Source organism: Bos taurus, chromosome 6 (assembly GCF_002263795.3).
Source record: "Bos taurus isolate L1 Dominette 01449 registration number 42190680 breed Hereford chromosome 6, ARS-UCD2.0, whole genome shotgun sequence".
Taxonomy (NCBI): domain Eukaryota; kingdom Metazoa; phylum Chordata; class Mammalia; order Artiodactyla; family Bovidae; genus Bos; species Bos taurus.
The window spans coordinates 111009096-111028070 of NC_037333.1; the positions used below are offsets into that span (position 1 = coordinate 111009096).

The 18975-nt window shown below is 44.0% G+C and overlaps 1 protein-coding gene across 2 annotated transcripts in view; it reads left to right on the plus strand.

The window, feature by feature from the left end:
* Positions 1 to 18975, plus strand: part of CD38 (CD38 molecule) — a 67859-nt gene that overhangs the window by 22501 nt on the left and 26383 nt on the right. For both annotated transcript variants that reach the window (NM_175798.3, XM_005208310.5), the window contains 2 exon segments: positions 12117 to 12246; positions 14755 to 14887. In NM_175798.3, the coding sequence (NP_786992.1) occupies positions 12117 to 12246; positions 14755 to 14887 (263 nt within the window).

An 18975-nucleotide genomic window follows, 5' to 3' on the forward strand; every position in this document is an offset into this window, starting at 1 on the left:
GTCCCAACCCAGGGATTGAACCCAGGTCTCCTGCATTGTAGGCTTTACCGTCTGAGCCACCAGGGAAGCCCCAAAGTGGAATTCTAAATACTAGTGGGGCATACCAGAAAAATTAAGGAGATTCAGAAAAGGAAGCTGTATACCTGCTTAAATGGGTGGCTTCAGCTAAGTAGTTTTATAGATAAAATTCAAATTTCCCCCATAATATGACATTGAAAAAATTGCTAATCTACATTCTACCTGAATGCATTTATATAGCAGAAAGCTATCTACCTCTTGAGTCTCTGGATGTTTTGAAGCAGTTAGGAAAGCTTGATTTGAAGTGATGTTAACAATTCCGCCCATGCTTTTACTTAGCCATGATCCACACTCGCCTTGCCATGGTTAAGATGTTTCTTTTCTCTTATTGTGACTATCAAACAAAGATTATAAAGTGGTTTCTGTCTTTGGCACCCCACAGTTTAAACATTGTAAAATGCATAATAAAATTTCTTCCTTCATTATCTTGGTTTTTCGGAGTAAAAGTCTGTGTATGAATTAGCTTGTCTACAGCAGTAATAAAATCTCCTTGGGGATTCTTTAAGAGTAAAGAAAGATGGAAAACATGCAGTTTTGTATGGAAACTTGGAGAGATTTAAAACTACAGAGGAATGTGTGAGACTGAGATCAAAGGTAACTGTATTTGGGGGATCTGATTTCATGTTTAAAAACTTCTTGGTAAAAATTTTAAAAGGCTTGCATTTTTTTTTTCTTGTCTAGTGTAACTTCTTTGTTCCCACTCATATTTCATTTTGTGCAGCTTTTTGGAGCTCCTTTCTGTCTGCTAAATTGGGTGCTGTTCCATTCATGAATTGTTGATCTTTAAAATAAAAAATAATTTTAAAGGTTCGGAAACCAAGATTATGAACGTATCTGTTTATGCTGAACGTTGTACGTTTTGCATTTGACAGGTCCAGTTTTCTTCATGCTTCTCTTTGTTCAATATTCCTTACTCCTCGGTTCATATATCCTCTCAAGTCTTTTCTTTTAAACACGTTAAATCATGATAATGTTAAACACACTGAAATATCTGTGGAACAAACATGCAGAATTAACTGACAATAAAACTTTTGTCATACTTCCTTCCGATCTTTCCCCCCTAGTTTTCAAAGAAACAACATGTTAGAGATAAAAATCAAAGTACATCTTCCCTCAGTTTTCTTCTTTCTCAGATGCAAGAAATACTTGATTCACCTATATCTTTCTAGAAATATCTTCTGAATATATGAGCGCATATGCATGTATTCTTTTTTTCTGCACACAGTCTTTCATCTGTGTCTCACTTTTTTTTTCACTTAATAGTGTATCTTGATTATCAATGTAGTTCTGTCTCATTCTATAATAGTGTTCCACTTTATAGATTTACCAAATTCTAGGAGAAGGCAATGGCACCCCACTCCAGTACTCTTGCCTGGAAAATCCCATGGATGGAAGAGCCTGGTAGGCTACAGTCCATGGGGTCGCTAAGAGTCGGACACGACTGAGTGACTTCACTTTCACTTTTCACTTTCATGCATTGGAGAAGGAAATGGCAACCCACTCCAGTGTTCTTTCCTGGAGAATCCCAGGGACAGGGGAGCCTGGTGGGATGCCATCTCTGGGGTCGCACAGAGTCGGACATGACTGAAGCGACTTAGCAGCAGCAGCAGCAGCAACAGACTTGTATTGATGGACATTTAGGTTGTTTTAAAACTTCCCTGGTGGCTCAGATGGTAAAGCGTCTGCCTCCAATGCGGGAGACCTGGGTTCAATTCCTGGGTCGGGAAGATCTCCTGGAGAAAGAAATGGCAACCCACTCCAGTATTTTTGCCTGAAAAATCTCATGGACGGAGGAGCCTGGTAGGCTATAGTCCATGGGGTCGCAAAGAGTCGGACACAGCCGAGCGACTTCACTTTAAACTTTTTAAACTTTTGCAATAGATTGCAAACTATGCTGCAATAAAATCCTTGGGTTTGTGAGACAGAATCCTAGAAGTCAAAATATTTACCACGCTACATTTTGAAAACATGGACACACTTCTCTTGATGAAGCAATCCTCTTCATGAGGCAGAAAGCTTTATTTCCCCATATGCCAACTACGCAGGATGTTTTAAAAACTTTCTGATTTTTGTCAATCTGATAAGGCAAGATGATACTACATTTGAAATCTAGTTTGTATTTGTTTTGTGTTTTTGCCCTGTAGAATGAACTCTGCTTTTTTCCACTTACCAATATGTTTTGGTGATTTCAATTACATTATTTTAATGATTTATTCATGTTGCTATATGAACACTAGTTCATTCATTTTAACTGTTGCATAGTAGCCTAGTGAATGACTGTATCCTACATTTATGAATAGATTTCCTTTTTCTAAAGGTATACATTTAATATATTTATTTTAAAATTTTTTCTTTCTTTTTTAACTATCACAGATTGTAATTGTACAGCATTGAGAAGTGTAGAACAAAATACAGTTATTGGAGGAGAGTTGCTCTACGGTGTTTTGTGTTGGTCTCTGCCCCAGATCAACATGAGTCAGCACAGGTACACACACGCCTTCCTCTGAGCCTGCCTCGGACTTCTCTTCCCATCCCGCCGCTCTAGGTGGTCGCAGAACACTGGGTTGAGCGCTCTGTTTTACACAGCAAATTCTCCCTTATTCTCAGTTTTCGCTGACCTAAACCATGCTGAAACACTCACGTCTACTTGTGCCTGTGTTTTTTCTCAGATGTTTAGCTAGAGACAGAGTTCCTAAGCCACAGACTGCCGTTTTCCCCCTTCCTGGGTGCATTAGCTTGCTAGAGCCACCCTAACAAACCACCACAAGCTGGGTGGCTTGAACAATGGGAATTTCTTGCCCCACAGTTCTGGAGGCCAGAAGTCCGAAGTCAGAGTGTTAGAAGGCTTGGCTCTTTCCGAGGACCATGAGGAAGCCTCTGTTCCGGGCTTCTCTCCAGTTTCTAGACGCCTCAGGCATTCCTTGTCTAGCAGATGGCATTCTCCCTGTGTCTCCACATTTTCTTTCTTCTGTGTGTGTCTGTTTCTAGGTCCAAATTTTCCACCCTCTCTGAGGACCCTGGTCATACTGAGTAAAGGATCACCCTTATTCTCACCTCTACTTGATCATCTGCAAAGATCCTATTTCCAAATAAGGTCACCTTCTGAGGGACTGGCAGTTAGAACTTAAACATCTTTTAGGGAACACAGTTTAGCTCATAACAGTGGGTGTATCAGTGAAGATACTTTTGGTGACAAGAAAAAGCATACTCAACTATAAGAGGTCTAAAACAAGAGGTTTTTAATAGACACACATAACAGGACATACAGAAGTGGGGTGGTCCTTGGGTAGGTTCAGCAGCTCACGCATCACTTGGGACCTTCCATTCCTCCATCTCCCTAGGGTGGCTTTCATCCTTGTGCTTCTTGTCACAAGACGGCTGCTGCGGTTCCAGGCATTATGTCCTTATACCATGATGCCCAGGAGAAGAGAGCAGGGGGATGGCAAGTCTGCCTTCCTTGCAAGTCTCCTTATCAAGGAATAGCATCCTTCCCAGAGCCCTCCTTCAATTGCCTCTGTGCTTCCTTCTTGAACTTCATTAGCCAGAATTGGTGTACATGTCTCCCCAAACTGCAGAGGAGGCTTGCAAAGTGAGTGTTTGATATTTGGAATCTCTATGATAGGAGACACGCTTTGTCAGTAGGGAAGAAGAGTGAAGGATATCTATTCGGGTTGGAAAGCAAAGTTGTCTGCTACATCACATATGGTCAAACTGGCCTCCAAATTTGTGGTATCAATTTCCCTTCACAAAAGTAGTGTGAATTTGCTTGTTACCGGTGCATCCTCACCAGCACTTGGAAACTGTCAAAATGTTTTGCTCATCTTTTGTGGCTCTAATTTTTGTTCCCCTGATTACTAACACAATTGATCACTTTCCAATGTGTGTATCAGTCATTCTGGTTTCTTCTGTGAAATGCCTATTTTTATCTTTTGCCTGTTTTTCATATTGAATTTTTCCCTTCATACTGAATGTATAAAGATTCTAAACGTTTATCAGTTATGTGGCTTGCAAATAACTTCTCCCTATCTGTGGTCTGACCTGACTTTATTTATCAGGTCCCTTGTCTTACTGAAGATTTTAATATACTCATATTATCTTTTATGGTTGTGCATTTTTGCATCTTTAAAAAAATGTTCATTTTTGAACAGTATGTTCAAAAGGCCATACTGCAGGGCATGTGGGATCTTAATTCCCTGACCAGGGATCGAACCCATACCCTCTGCATTGGAAGCTTGGAATTTTAACCACTGGACCACCAAGGAGGTCCCTCGTATCTTATTTAAGAACTTATTTTCTACCAGAGGCCCCAAAATGTCACATATAATAAAAAAAATTTAAATATTTGATTTTATTAGTGTTTTATACTTTTGGAATATATTTTTGTGTGTGATATAATGTAGGAACCTAATTCATTTTTTTCCCTATAGTTGGATAGTCAGTTCTGTGAGTTCCATCTATTAAACGATCTATTATTTATGAAGGGCTTTATAATGCCGCTTTGGTTGCATATCAGGTTTATTAGTTCATTTCTGGGCTCTAATATGTTTTATGATCTTTTTATCTCTAAACCACTGCACATTGTTTAAATTACTAATGTCTTGATATGGAGTAGGGTACCTCTACTTTCTGTTAGTTTACTTTTTTTCTTTGAAGTTTATGCATGCAGAATTACATACTCCATATCTTTGTCTCTGGTGTCCTTCGCGGCTGTGGCGTGGTATTTTTTAATTCATCCGTGTTGTACTAATAGTTCCTTCCCTATTATTGCTGCACTGTGGTCGCTTGTGTGGATATACCACACTGTGCTTATCCGTTCATCTGTTGATGGTATTTGACTTGGATTCACTTTTTGGATATTATGAGTAAAATTTCTATGAATATTAGTATACAAGTTACTGTGTAGACATGCGGTTTCATTTTTCTTGGGTAAGTTTCCAGAAATAAAATAGCTGAGCCATTGTGGTTCAGCTGTTTAAGAAACCGCTGCACTGTTTCACAAGGTAATGGCATGGTTTTATGTGTTCACTATCAGGCTGTGAATATTCTTGCTAGCACTCTTATTGTCGGGCTTTTATGTGTTAGCCATTCTAGCGGGCTTGCAGTGGTATTTAAATGGTGGTTTAAATTTGCATTTCCCTCATGACTAGTAACATTGAACATCATCTCATAGACTTATTGAAGTATGTATTCAAGTCTTTTGCCAATTTTTTAAAAATCAGATTTTTGTTCTTACTATTGAGTTGTAGGTGCTTTATTTATACTGAATACAAGTCCATTATCACTTCAGTTCAGTCGATCAGTCGTGTCTGACTGCTTGCAACTCCATGGACTGCAGCACGCCAGGCCTCCCTGTCCATCACCAACTCCCAGAGTTTACTCAAACTCTTGTCCACTGAGTCGGTGATGCCATCCAGCCATCTCATGCTCTGTCGTCCCCTTCTCCTCCTGCCTTCAATCTTTCCCAGCATCAGGGTCTCTTCAAATGAGTCCTTTATCAGATGTGTCCTAAGCATGTTTTCTTTCACTTTGTAACTTGCCTTTTCATCTTCTTTAATGGAGTGTTTTAAGGACCAAAATTTTCTTTAAAAAAACCTTTATAAGATCCAATTTGTTCATTTTCTTTTATACAACTTGTGCTTTAGGTCTTTGATCAATTTCTAGTTAATTTTGTGTATGGTATGAAGTGAGAGTTTTTTTTTTTTTTTTTTTCATATGAAAACTTCTTTGCTAAAGTATCATTTGGGCTTCCCAGGTGGTGCTAGTGGTAAAGAATCTGCCTGCCAAGCAGGAGACTCCGGTTCAATCCCTGGGTCAGGAAGATCCCCTGGAGGAGGGCATGGCTACCCCCTCCAGTATTCTTGCCTGGAGAATCTCCATGGACAGAGGAGCCTGGAAGGCTACAATCCATAGGGATGCAAGAGTCGGACACAACTGTAGTATCATTTATGGAAAAAGCTTTCCCTTGCCTTATTTGACTCCCTTCCTGAAAGTCAGTTGACCGTGTCTTAGTCAATTTCAGAGGCTATAACAGAATAGCATAGACTGGGTGGCTTATGGGCAACAGAAATTTATTTCTCACAGTTCTGGAGGCTGAACATCCAAGACCAAGATGTCAGCAGATTCAGTGTGTGCTGAGAACCCACTTCCTGGTTCAAAAAAGGCCCCTTCTCACTGTGTCCTCACAGGGATTAAGGAGGGAGTTCTCTGGGTGTCTTTTATGAGGATGTTAATTCCATTCAAATGCCCCACTGCCAAATACTATCACCTTGGGAAACAGGTTTAACTTATGAATTTTGGGGGGACACAAACATTCACTCTATAGCATCAAGTATGTATGGGTTTCTTTCTGCCCTCTCTTCTACTTCTTTGATTTATATAAATTCTTTCATGGTTCCTACATTGTCTAGATCATTGAAGCTCTTTAGTAAATCTTGAAATCAAATAATGTAAGTCCTCCAGCTTTTTCCCTTTGATTGGTTTGGCTAGCTTGTATAATAACATTTAGACTCAAGTTGTCAATATTTTTAACAAAACATGCTGAATTTGTTACCAACTTAATATTGAGCCTTCCACCCCATAAATATGGTATATCTATTTCCTTGAAATGTTAATCACTCAGTTGTGTCTGACTCTTTGCAACACCAAGGACTGTAGCCTGCCAGACTCCTCTGTCCATGGGATTCTCCAGGCAAGAATACTGGAGAGGGTAGACAGTCCCTTCTCCAGGGAATCGTCCCTACCCAGGGAACCCAGGTCTTCTGCATTGCAGGCAGATTCTTTAATATCTGAGCTACCAGGGAAGCCCTTAGGCATTTGAAAATTTCTCACAGCAATGTTTTGTTTTCAGAGTACAAGTTGCATGCATATATTTTGTTAAATTTGTTAATATTTCCAATTTTTGCATTCCTATAGTTTAATATACATGTATATGTTCTACTTTGATATAATATGTGGTATATAGTTTTCATAGAGTACATAATGTGTGGTATTTAATATATAGTTTATAGCATAATAGGGGACGACAGGGGATGAGATGGTTGGATGGCATCATTGACTTGATGGAATTGAGTTTGAGCAATCTCCAGGGTTGGTGATGGACAGGGAAGCCTGGCATGCAGTAGTCCATGGGGTCACAAAGAGTCAGACACGACTGAGCGACTGAACTGAACTGAACCGATACAATATATTACATATCCTGATCAATACCACCTCGACCCAAGGACTTCTCCATCCTAGTTCATGGCAACTCCATCCTTCCAGCGTCTCAGGCCCCAGACCCTGGAATTATTGACTCCTACTTCTCTAACACCACTTATCCTATCTGTTAGGAACTCTGCAGTGAATCAAGAATTCATCACGTCTGCCACACTGGTGCAAATCACCATTGGTACTTGTCCAGATTACTGGTCTGGGAGCGCAGCTCAACCCAGAAAGCTGCCAACCTCTCTCTGCCTCTTCCGATTTTCAGACTATATTTAACAGAGCAGTCAGAGAAATGCTGTGAAACCTAAGTAGCGTCACGCGCCTCCTCCCCTGCTCAGCATCCAGTATGCCTCCTCAGTTCAGCATGAGGAGACATACTCATGGCCCAGTGGGATCGCCTTTCTGACCTCGCTTCCGTCCACTGTCCACCTTGCTCGCTGCTCCAGCCACACTGGCTTCTCTGCTGTTTCTGGAACAACCAGGCACCAGGGCTATTGTGAACGCTGTCCCTTTTGCCCAGAGTGTGGTGGGTGTCTGTGCGACTAACTTCCTTTTTTCCTTTGATCTTTTGCTCAAATGTTATCTACTGTCCTCCCTGTTTAACACCCAACACAGACACTTCTTCCCCATGACTTCTGACTCTCTTCTCCTGTTCTATTTTCCCTTTCCCCCCCCATAGAATTTATAAATTGCTAGGATACTCTGTAATACTCATTATCTTTATTGTCTATTATCAGTCTTGCTTTGGTAGAATGGAATTCACCCAGGACAGAGGGTCTTGTCTATTTTGTTCACTGGTGTATTCATAAATGTGCCTGGAACATAGCAGATGCTCAATAAATATTTGCCAGGTGACTGAATGAGTGATTTCTGAGCTTACCTTCCGCCTGAAGAGCCTTCTGATTTTGAGATTCTGCTGAGAAAATCCTCACCACCTCAGTGAATGCGGTCAATCTTTCTCCTCCCAGTAGGTGGCGGTCTTCACCTTCAATGCAGGCTTCCAAAAGCCTCAAATTTGAGAATCCACTGACTCCTGCATTGCAGGCAGGTTCTTTACCATCTGAGCCACCGGATCCTAATTTCTGTTAGGACTCAACTTCATTCTGGGGATAAGTTGTTATTGTTGTTCAGTCACTCAGTCGTGTCCGACTCTTTGCGACCCCATGGACTGCAGCACACCAGGCCTCCCTGTCCATCACCAACTCCCGGAGCTTGCTCAAGCTCATGTCCGTTGAGTCAGTGATGCTGTCCAACCATCTCATCCTCTGTCATCCCCTTCTCATCCTGCCCTCAGTCTTTCCCAGCATCAGGGTCTTTTCCAATGAGTTGTCTCTCCTTGTCAGGTGGCCAAAGTATTGGAGCTTCAGCTTCAGTCCTTCCAATTTCCTTTAGGATTGACTGGGGATAAGTATGGAGAAGGCAATGGCACCCCACTCCAGTACTCTTGCCTGGAAAATCCCATGGATGGAGGAGCCTGGTAGGCTGCAGTCCATGGGGTCGCTAAGAGTCGGACACGACTGAGCGACTTCCCTTTCACTTTTCACTTTCATGCATTGGAGAAGGAAATGGCAACCCACTCCAGTGTTCTTGCCTGGAAATCCCAGGGACGGGGGAGCCTGGTGGGCTTCCTTCTATGGGGTCGCACAGAGTCAGACACGACTGAAGCGACTTAGCAGCAGCAGCAGCAGGGGATAAGTAGGGACATGATTTAAAATTTCCTGAAGGGGGCAGCATTGTTTAGCAGAAAGAGAGAAGTTTGGCGGTAAGGCGCCTGTCCTGCCTGCTGTCTGTTGTTTGGCTTTGGGCAGGTGACTAAGCTCTGAGACTGCTGCTGCTGTCACTACATTCGAGTCCGACTCTGTGCGACACCATAGACGGCAGCCCACCAGGCTCACCCGCCCCTGGGATTCTTCAGGCAAGAACACTGAAGTGGGTTGCCATTTCCTTCTCCAATGCATGAAAGTGAAAAGTAAAAGGGAAGTCGCTCAGTCGTGTCCGACTCCTAGCGACCCCATGGACTGCAGCCTACTAGGCTCCTCCGTCCATGGGATTTTCCAGACAAGAGTACTGGAGTGGGGTGCTGTTGCCTTCTCCTAGGTAGCTCCAAAGCAGGGAAGAGGGTAGTCCCCCCGCCTCCCCCCCGGCCCCCATACACACACAAGGAGGGCTGGTGTAAGAGTTAAATCGGATGCGTCCACGATGAGCAGTGGTGGTGCTGCGGTGTTCACGCCCTCTCCTTGCTCCTTCTAACACTCGCCTGCCTCTGGGCACTGGAGAGACCTGTGTGAGTGGGTCAGAGGTAGGAAGAAGGGGCAAGCGATGAACAGGAGGGAATACTCATGGTGGGAGGGAAGCTGGTGGGAGTCTGTGGGAAGGAGCTGAGTGATACGAAGGAGGAGGACATCTTGGTGACCTTGAATCCTGACATTGGTGCCCAGCCTGCATGCATCAAGACTCCAGGTCAGCAATTAAGGAAGCAAATAGCAAACTGTTATCAGCCTGGGAGCCCAGCTCAACCCAGAAAGTTGCTTATGACAAATCACTTTTTTTAGAAGCTGCTCCTGGAACTTGTCAGGCATGAACACTGATGAAGCATGCTGATTTTTCATAGCCTTCCCTGGTGGCTCAGATGGTAAAGAATCTGCCTGCAGTGCAGGAAACGCAGGTTAGATCCCTGGGTTGGGAAGATCTGGTGAAGGGAATGGCTACCCACTCCAGTATTCTTGCCTGGAGAATCCCATGGACAGAGGAGCCTGGTGGGCTACAGTCCATGGGGTTGTAAAGAGTTGGACACAAATTAGTGACTGAACAACAACAAAAAAATACAGTTCAGATTGCTGGTTACCGTCAGTGCTTGCCCACCTACCCCCATCCCCCAAGAACACCCACACAAGAACACCTGTGTTGAACAAGGTGGGTTTATTGCTCTTTGCAAAACAACTGGACGCTTACCCTAGGGACCCACAGGGCAGGAGAGGGCTCCATCTAAGGATGTTGTGTGTTAGTTGCTTAGTCGTGTCCGACTCTTTGCAACCCCATAAACCACAGCCCATCAGGCCCCTTGGTCCATGGGATTCACCAGGCAAGAACACTGGAGTGGGTTGCCATTTACTTCTCTATCTAAGGATGTTAGAAGGGACTTAAAGGATTCGGACTTGTTTTATGAGATTTTGAGCAAGTTTCAAGGAGGCTGGTTTTCCCTGGATGCTGCCAGGAGGCAAAGGGAATGGGGTTAATCCTTCATGTGCTAAGTCTCTTCAGTCGTGTTCCATTCTTGCAACCCCATGGACTGTTGCCCGCCAGGGTCCTCTGTCCATGAGATTTCCCATGAGGCAAGAATATTGGAGCGGGTTGTCATTTGCTTCGCCAGGGGATCTTCCCAACCCAGGGATCAGACCCACGTCTGTTACATCTTCTGCATTGGCAGGTGGTTTCTTTACCACTGAGCCACCAGGGAAGGCCATAGGGGCTGGGCCTCACTGATATTCCCCGATTCCTGGGCTCATCAGGAGGAATGAGCCACTCGACTTGATATTCCCCGATTCCTGGGCTTATCAGGAGGAACGAGCCACTCGATTTGGCCAGCCTGAGTCAAGAAGGCAGAAGACCCTTGGAATGACTGCTTGGCTAGTGCCCTGCAGGGACAAAGCAGGCTCAGAGGGAATAAGAAACTGGAGGCTCGTCCTCACTCCCCTGGGTCCAGCTGTCTGATCTGATATTATACTTGGGATGCCAAGTCCAAAGGCCAGAGTTTGTCCTAATGACGATAGCTGAGCTCTGCCAATGGAAACCCACTCCCTGCCCCCCTGAAGGGCTCAGGTTCACTTGCAACACAAACTCACAAGGGAAGGTTCAGTTCCGTCTCCTTCAGCAGCAGCCCCCCCTCCATTTCTGCTGCCTTGCCTGCCTGCCTGCTCTCCACCAGGGGCTGTTTGGAGTGGGCCATGGGGTTCGAGTTTCTATTTCAAAGACTTCTCTCCATCTTTGAGGCCAGCACAGATTTTTTTCAAAATGATTTTTCAAAAAAAAAAAAAAGAGTCAGCAGAGGCCACCTCCCTGCTTCCACCTATCCACCATCTTCCCCTAGTAATTAGGCAAGATTCAGAACCGTTTCCTTGGTCTAAAAGGCCTGCATGATCTCCTCTCAATTACTTTTCTGACTTGACTTCTCCCCTCTGCTCCCCTTGTTCTTCGCTTACTTCTCAAAATCAGCAAGTTCTTTTCTGCCTCAGGGCCTTTGCACTTGCAGAGCCCTCTGCCTGGACCACACCCCTTCCCAACATCTAGTCTTAGGGAGCCATCTCCTGACCAGCCTTCCTAAGGTGGTCATTGCACCAAAATTTCCCACTGATTCCCTACACTCCTATCATCACCTGTACTTATTTTGTTAGCTTATTGCTTGTTTGTGTCCGATCTGTCTCTCTGACCAGAGAGGAACCTCATGAGGGCAGGGACCTTGTAGGGCGGGGAGGCTGTTGCTCATCCCAGAAGGATGCTGTACGCATGAGACGCAATGGTGTGGGTGAACCACTTGGCACAGAGTGACTCTCAGTGAAACTTCTTTGGTGTGTGTGTGCGCTCAGTCGTGTCCAACCATTTGTGCCCACCAGGCTTCTCTGTGCATGGGATTCTCCAGGCAAGAATACTGGAGTGGGTTGCCATGCCCTCCTCCAGGGGACCTTCCCTACCCAGGGATGGAACCCGTGCCTCCTGCATCTCTTGCATTCGCAGGCAGATTCATTACCGCTAGTACCACCTGGGAGGCTTTGTGCTCTAAACATATGTTTGAAATCGAATTATTCATCTTTTACTTTGCTTCCTGTCTTATCCCACAGAAGCAGAAACTGCCAAGCGATCAGGCAGGCATTCATGAGTGCCTTCATTTCCAAGGATCCCTGCAAAGCGACAAAGGAAGACTACAACTCCCTGATCAACCTGGCACCTCCCACTGTGCCTTGTGGCCAGGTAACTGGGGCCAAGTTATGGATTTAAAAACTGAGCATAAAAGCCAAAAGGAAGAGGTCATGATCAGGGTGAGGGAAGAGGAAAATTGGACATTAGGATGTAGGCTTGACTGGTGGGGAGGGAGCTTGTGGGCCTTTGGGAGAACAGGATGTCACCGGGATTCAGGACACCCCGGGGGATAAGAGATGAGAGAGAGGATTGGGGATGTAGAAAGAGGAAAGGAAAGTTGGCCAAAAATCAGGCAAAACAAACCTAGCGTAAATCCCAACCCAATCCAAACAAAAGTAATCCACCTGATAAAATTCAAAACTCTCCCTAACCTCTGGTGATAGTGATGATGGTAACAGCAATGCCTTTTTGAATTTTCTGAGTGTCCTTTTTGCTTATAAAGGACTCTCTGAGCCTTATCCTGTTAGGTTTTCACTGTGAACCTGTGAAATAGGCAGGTTAGGCACCAGTATCTCCATTTAACCAGAAAGAATACCGAGACTTCATGAGTTGGGGGACCAGTGATGACTGAGTTTGATGGTCTTGAGAGTGCTCAGCTTAAATGTACAGGGTTCAAGATTTAGAGCCAGACAGGCCTGAATTTTAATACACTAATTATACTGGAAAAGGTCTCTAACGGAGTGCATCTTTTCTTTTTGAAAAACTTTATTTAATTTTAGGATAATTACAGTATTGTGATGGTTTGTGCCATAAATCAATATGACTCGGTCATAGGTATACTTGTGTCCCCTCCATCGTAAACCCCCCGCACCCATGGAGTGTATCTTTTCTACAATCGGCGTTTAAGGTGAAAATTCAGTGTGCCCCAAATCATCTTCATGTAGCCCTGAAGCCTTAAAGCCACAAATTACAGCGTCTCCTCCCATTGCTAGAGCTGCGGTCACTGTGGCACTCTGGCTGGCACAACATGCACGAGGCCTTTCACAGAGTAGATTAGCACCCAGGAGACGCTGGCTGAATTAGTGACGGGGCCGCTGACAGGGACAAGCACTTGGCCTGCATTGTCTCCTTTCATCTCAGCGTCTCAGAGCTTCCTCACCATCATTATGGATGGTGGCTAAGAGGTCAAGAATCCACCTGCCAATGCAAGAGAGGTAAGAGACCAGGGTCTCAGTGCAGGAGATGTAAGAGACCAAGGTCTGATCCCTGGGTTGGGAAGACCCCCTGGAGGAAGGCATGGCAAGTGTTGGTCAGTCAGTCATGTCCAATTCTTTGTGACCCCATGGACTGTAGCCCACCAGGCTCCTCTGTCCATGGGATTCTTCAGGCAAGAATACAGGAGTGGGTTGCCATTCCCTTCTCCAGGGGATCTTCCTGACCCAGGGATCAAACCCGGGTCTCCTGCATCACAGGTGCACTTGTTACCATCTGAGCCACCAGGGAAGCCCCTAAGGCATGGCTGCCCACTCCAGTATTCTTGCCTGGAGAATCCCATGGACAGAGGAGCCTGGTGGACTACAGTCCACGGGGTCACAAAAAGTCAGATACGACTGAAGCGACTAAGTGCACACACACCATTTTACGGATGGGGAATGCGAGGCTTAGAGATACTTTAGTCGCCGGAGGTCAGAGAGCTAGTGAGCAGTGATGTTGGGTTTTATAAAGGCAGTGAGACTCCAGGGCCTGGCTGCAAAGTGCACCCTCCACTGCCTCCTACTGAGAACAAACAGATCCATCGAACAGAAGAAGGTTCTGACACTGAACTTTACAAGCGTCCCTGACAGAGTTCACTGTGTTCTTTACCTTTGTTTGTAAGGGGCTAGGGGAGATTTGAGGGGAAAGGCGGGGATTGTAGAGCTCTTTAAGAACCAACGAACACTTCTCCCAGAAAATGGCATGTAGAAAAATTGTTTTGCCGAGAACTTTAGGAATTTGGAACTTCTTAATGCCTTCCCCAGATGTGTTTGGAGCTTTAAAAATTCTAAGATTTTTAAAACTTTTTTATTTATTTAACTTTGGCTGAACTTTTAAATTTATTTTATTTTTATTTATTTGATTTTGGGTCTTTGTTGCTGAGCTCAGGCTTTTCTCTAGTGCAGTGACTTTTCTTGTTGCAGAGCAGGGAGTCTGGGAGGTGCGGGCTTTAGTAGTCGTGATTCACGGGCTTCATTGTCCCTTGACGTGTGGGATCTTCCCACATCGGGGATCAGACCTGTGTCCCCGGTGTTGGCAGGCAGTTTCTTTACCATTGGACCAGCAGGGAAGTCCTATTATAAGATACCGATTAGTGGCTTTCAGGCTTTTTTCCTGCAGTCCAGAAAAACCACTTCACTTTACATTGTGACCTAGAGAACACACACACACACATGCACACGCACACACGCATACATATGCGCCCTCTCACTCACACACAGAAATTGATGATGCCCGCTGTCCTTATAGAGGTGATTTACGTGATGTTTCCCATGTTTTCTTTAATTTAAAAAAGATGCAGATTTGGTGTTTTTATTCAACTTAGTAAGTTGATCTCAATAATAGATTGTGTTTATTCTTTCCTAGCAAGTCTTCTGGAGCAAAACGAAGGAGCTGGCTCATGAATACGCGAAAAGGCGGCGCCTGATGACTCTGGAGGACACGCTGCTGGGTTACCTTGCGGATGGCCTCAGGTGGTGTGGAGAGCCAGGCTCTTCTGGTGAGATCTGGGGCCGCGTGGGGTGGCCCTGGGGAAGTGCAGGGCACAGGAGCCTGGTGCTCTGTGAGTGCTCCTTGGGCCGATGGAAGACAGCATTCTGTAGGCCAGTTCATGTTTTCTAGGAAAAAAAAATGACTTCAGGATTTGGGACTGTCCAAGCTTCCTGATTCTCTCCTTCCTGAGGGAAGGTGTAGCCTGCTTTGGAATGGTTGGTGGTCTGCTTTCTCTAAGGGCGTCATTCAGGACCAAAGAATTCTTGGGCAGGAGGAGCCTCCAAGAGAACCAGGCAGAAGTCCTTGATTTGCAGAACAGCCCCCAGGGGCCACGTGCTGGGCTTCTCTGTCTCGGGCTGTGTGCAGCTCTGCCAGAGATGAGAGGTCCCTTTATTTCCTAGAAAGACCGAAAACACCTCCTTGTGGGAAGGTATTTCTGCCGAGAAAGTCTGACTGTGCTTTGACTTCTTTTTCTCCTTCTCTTTTTATTTATAATGTGGCCATTTGTACTTTATATCGTTTTATTCTTTTACTTTATATATTTTATTCTTAATATTATTGCTTTTTACTTACAAAAAAAACCACAACTTAGTGTGGTGGCTTCTTCAGCCCAGATGTGGGCTATTTCCAAATACAAAAAGGAAGCACTCTTTTTAAAAAAAAAAGATTTTTTAAATGTATTTATTTTTGGCTGTGCTGGGTCTCTGTTGCTGTGCAGGCTTTTTCCCTCGTTGGGGCACATGGGGGCTACTCTCTAGTTGCCGTGTGCGGGCCTCTCATTGCCATGCCTTCTGCCGTTGCGATCACGGGCTCCTGGGCGCATGGGCTTCCATGGTTGGGGTCCATGGGCTTAGTTGCTCCTTGGCATGTGGGATCTTCTTGGATTGGGCATAGACCCATATCTCCTGCATTGGAGGGTGGATTCTTCACCACTGAGCCACCAGGGAAAAAGTCAGCTTAAAGTTCAACATTCAGAAAACTAAAATCATGGCACCTGGTCCCATCACTTCAAGGCAAATAGATGGGGAAAGAGTGGAAACAGTGACAGACTTTATTTTGGGGGGGGCCTCCAAAATCACTGCAGATGGTGACTTCAGCCATGAAATTAAAAGAGATTTACTCCTTGGAAGAAAAGTTACGACCAACCTAGACAGCATATTAAAAAGCAGAGACATTATTTTGCCAACAAAGGTCTGTCTAGTCAAAGCTGTGGTTTTTCCAGTAGTTGTGTATGGGTGTGAGACTTGGACCATAAAGAAAGCTGAGTGCCGAAGAACTGATGCTTTTGAACTGTGGTTTTGGGGAAGACTCTTGAGAGTCCCTTGGACTGCAAGGAGATCCATCCAGTTCATCCTAAAGGAAATCAGTCCTGAATATTCATTGGAAGGACTGACATTGAAGCTGAAACTCCAATAGTTTGGCCACCTGATGCAGAGAACTGACTCATTTGAAAAGACCTCCATCTGGGAATGACTGAAGGCGAGAGGAGAAGGGGAAGACAGAGGATGAGATGGTTGGATGGCATCACCGACTCAACTGGCATGAGTTTGAGTAAACTCCAGCTGTTGGTGATGGACAGGAAGGCCTGGCGTGCCGCAGTCCATGGGGTCACAAGGAGTCGGACACCACTGAGCGACTGAACTGAACTGGACTGAGCCACCAGGGAAGCTCCTCCAGTTTTTGAAATTGAAGTATCGTTGATTTACAGGGTTCTGCTGGTTTCTGCCGTACAGCAAAGTGACTCATTTAAACTCACATGTGCACTCTTTTCCATTCTGATTGATCCCGGGAGACTGAGTGTGGCCCCCTGTGCTACACTGTAGGACCTTGTTGTTTGCCTAGCTTTGATTTTGAGGCTCAGCATATTTGCGTATTTAATGGTGGACATTTCTATTCCTGTTGTTAACTGACAGCTCATATGTATTAATCCTTTTATTGGGATGTTTATTGCTTTCTTAAAGAAGTTCGATATATGTCAACAGTGATTGCTACTATTTATTGGGACTTACAATAGTCCCAGTCATTGCTCTATGTGCTGTATGAATATTTGCTCATTTAATCCTTCAGGACTCCTTCGATGATCCCATTGTATAGATGAGAAGTCTGAGGCCCAGGGCTGCAGAGTGAGTTGTCAGCTAGTGAGTGGTAGAGCTGGAGAAGACCGAGGATTACTGGCTGAAGGATCTGTATTCTTAACCACGTGACATCCTGCCTGTTTTCTGTCACATATCTGTTTTTCTCAGCTTCTGTTTTTCTTTTAATACTGTTTATATTCTGTGTTTTGTCTACAGAAAGGCAGGGAAGTCTGTCAACCCTGTCCCATCTGGCTACTGGGTTGCCTGTTTTGCTGAGGCTTTCCTCAGGCGAGATTGAAGTCATCTATATTTTCATCTAGTGTTTTTATTTTGTAATTTTCAATTCATTTTTAATCTAGACTTTCCATCCAGAAATATGACATATAAATATGTGTCTCCATTTTTTTTTCTTTTTGGCTATCTTCCAGTTTTTGCCATATTTCTTGCTTTCCTTTTAAAATTTCCTTTATTGTAAGTTGGGCTTCCCAGCAGGACTAGTGGTAGAGTCCACCTGCTTCAGCTTTTGATGGTCATTCATTTAATCCTTTTAGCTTTTAAATGTGTTTCCTTAAAACTTTTTAGCTTTTTTTTTTTTTTTTTCAATTTACCACTTCAATTCTTTCTTAAAGTTAAAGGTATACAAACATCCACTTCTCATCCATTTACCATTTAGAGTTCTTTATTACTGCTTTCTTTTCAATTAAATCCCATATAGGTCATTTTATTTTGTCAGCTTCCTCTTTGGCCTCAGTTTTTACTGATTTTAACCTCTTCCCCTTATTTTGTTTGCTGTCTTTCCATTCCTAAATTTATGTTTCATTGTTCTACAGTCTGGTTTAAATACTTTTTCCTTATTTTTTGCTACATTAATTCCGCCTTGTTGGTTTGGTTTATTATGAAAATGGTAGGCTGCAGTCCATGGGGTTGCTAAGAGTCGGACACGACTGAAGTAACTTAGCAGCAGCAGCAGCAGTTTCCATTGTAACCTTTTAATTCCTTTTTTTTAAAAAAACTTCTAAAAAAAAAAAACTTCTTATTCTGATTTTTAGGTACTTGATTTCTCTTTATTGTAAAATTTCTCTCGTTTTCTTTTTCCATATGACTTTAAACTTTTATCTAATGAGCAGGTGGCAAGGGGGAGATATCCTTGTGGGCAGGAGGTAGGTGACAAACTCAGGAACTTCTCTCTGGATATGGTTGTGAAGATAAAAAAGCTTTATGTTCATGAAACCCTATGAACAGGGGCACAGTTGTAGCACCTTACAAAATGTATATTCACTTCATTATCATCAACATTTCTGTCTCTATTGGAGATGATTCAAATTTATCTTTCGACTCCACAGTATTTATTTACATCTGTACGTGGAAAAGGTTTTGTTCTCATTTGTGTTATTTTGTTTTTAATGCATTTAATTATTATGGAAACCCTCAGGATTACTTCCTGGAAGGTTTCTGATCTAGAGCTTTATTTTCTGTCATTGGCAGTCAAGCCCACATCTGTAGTTACGTTATTTTCCTGAGGATGCCGTAATGAGGAACCACGTTTTTGTTGTTGTTCAGTCACTAAGTCATGTCCAGCTCTTTGTGACCCCATGGACTGAAGCACACCAGGCTCCTCTGTCCTCTACTATCTCCCAGAGCTTGCTCAAATCCATGTTCATTGAGCATGTCCGGTGATGCCATCCAACCGTCTCATCCTCTGCTGCTCCCTTCTCCTCCTGCCTCCAAACTTTCTAGCATCTGGGTCTTTTCTAATGAGTCAGTTCTTCACGTCAGGTGGCTAAATGATTTGAGCTTCAGCACCAGTCCTTCCAATGAATATTCAGGACTGATTTCCTTTAGGATTGACTGGTTTGATCTCCCTTCAGTCCAAGGGATTCTCAAGAGTCTTCTCCAGCACCACAATTCAAAAGCATCAATTCTTCAGCACTCAGCCTTCTTTATAGCCCAACTCTCACACCCATACATGACTACTGGAAAAAAACCATAGCTTTGACTAAATAGACCTTTGTCAGCAAAG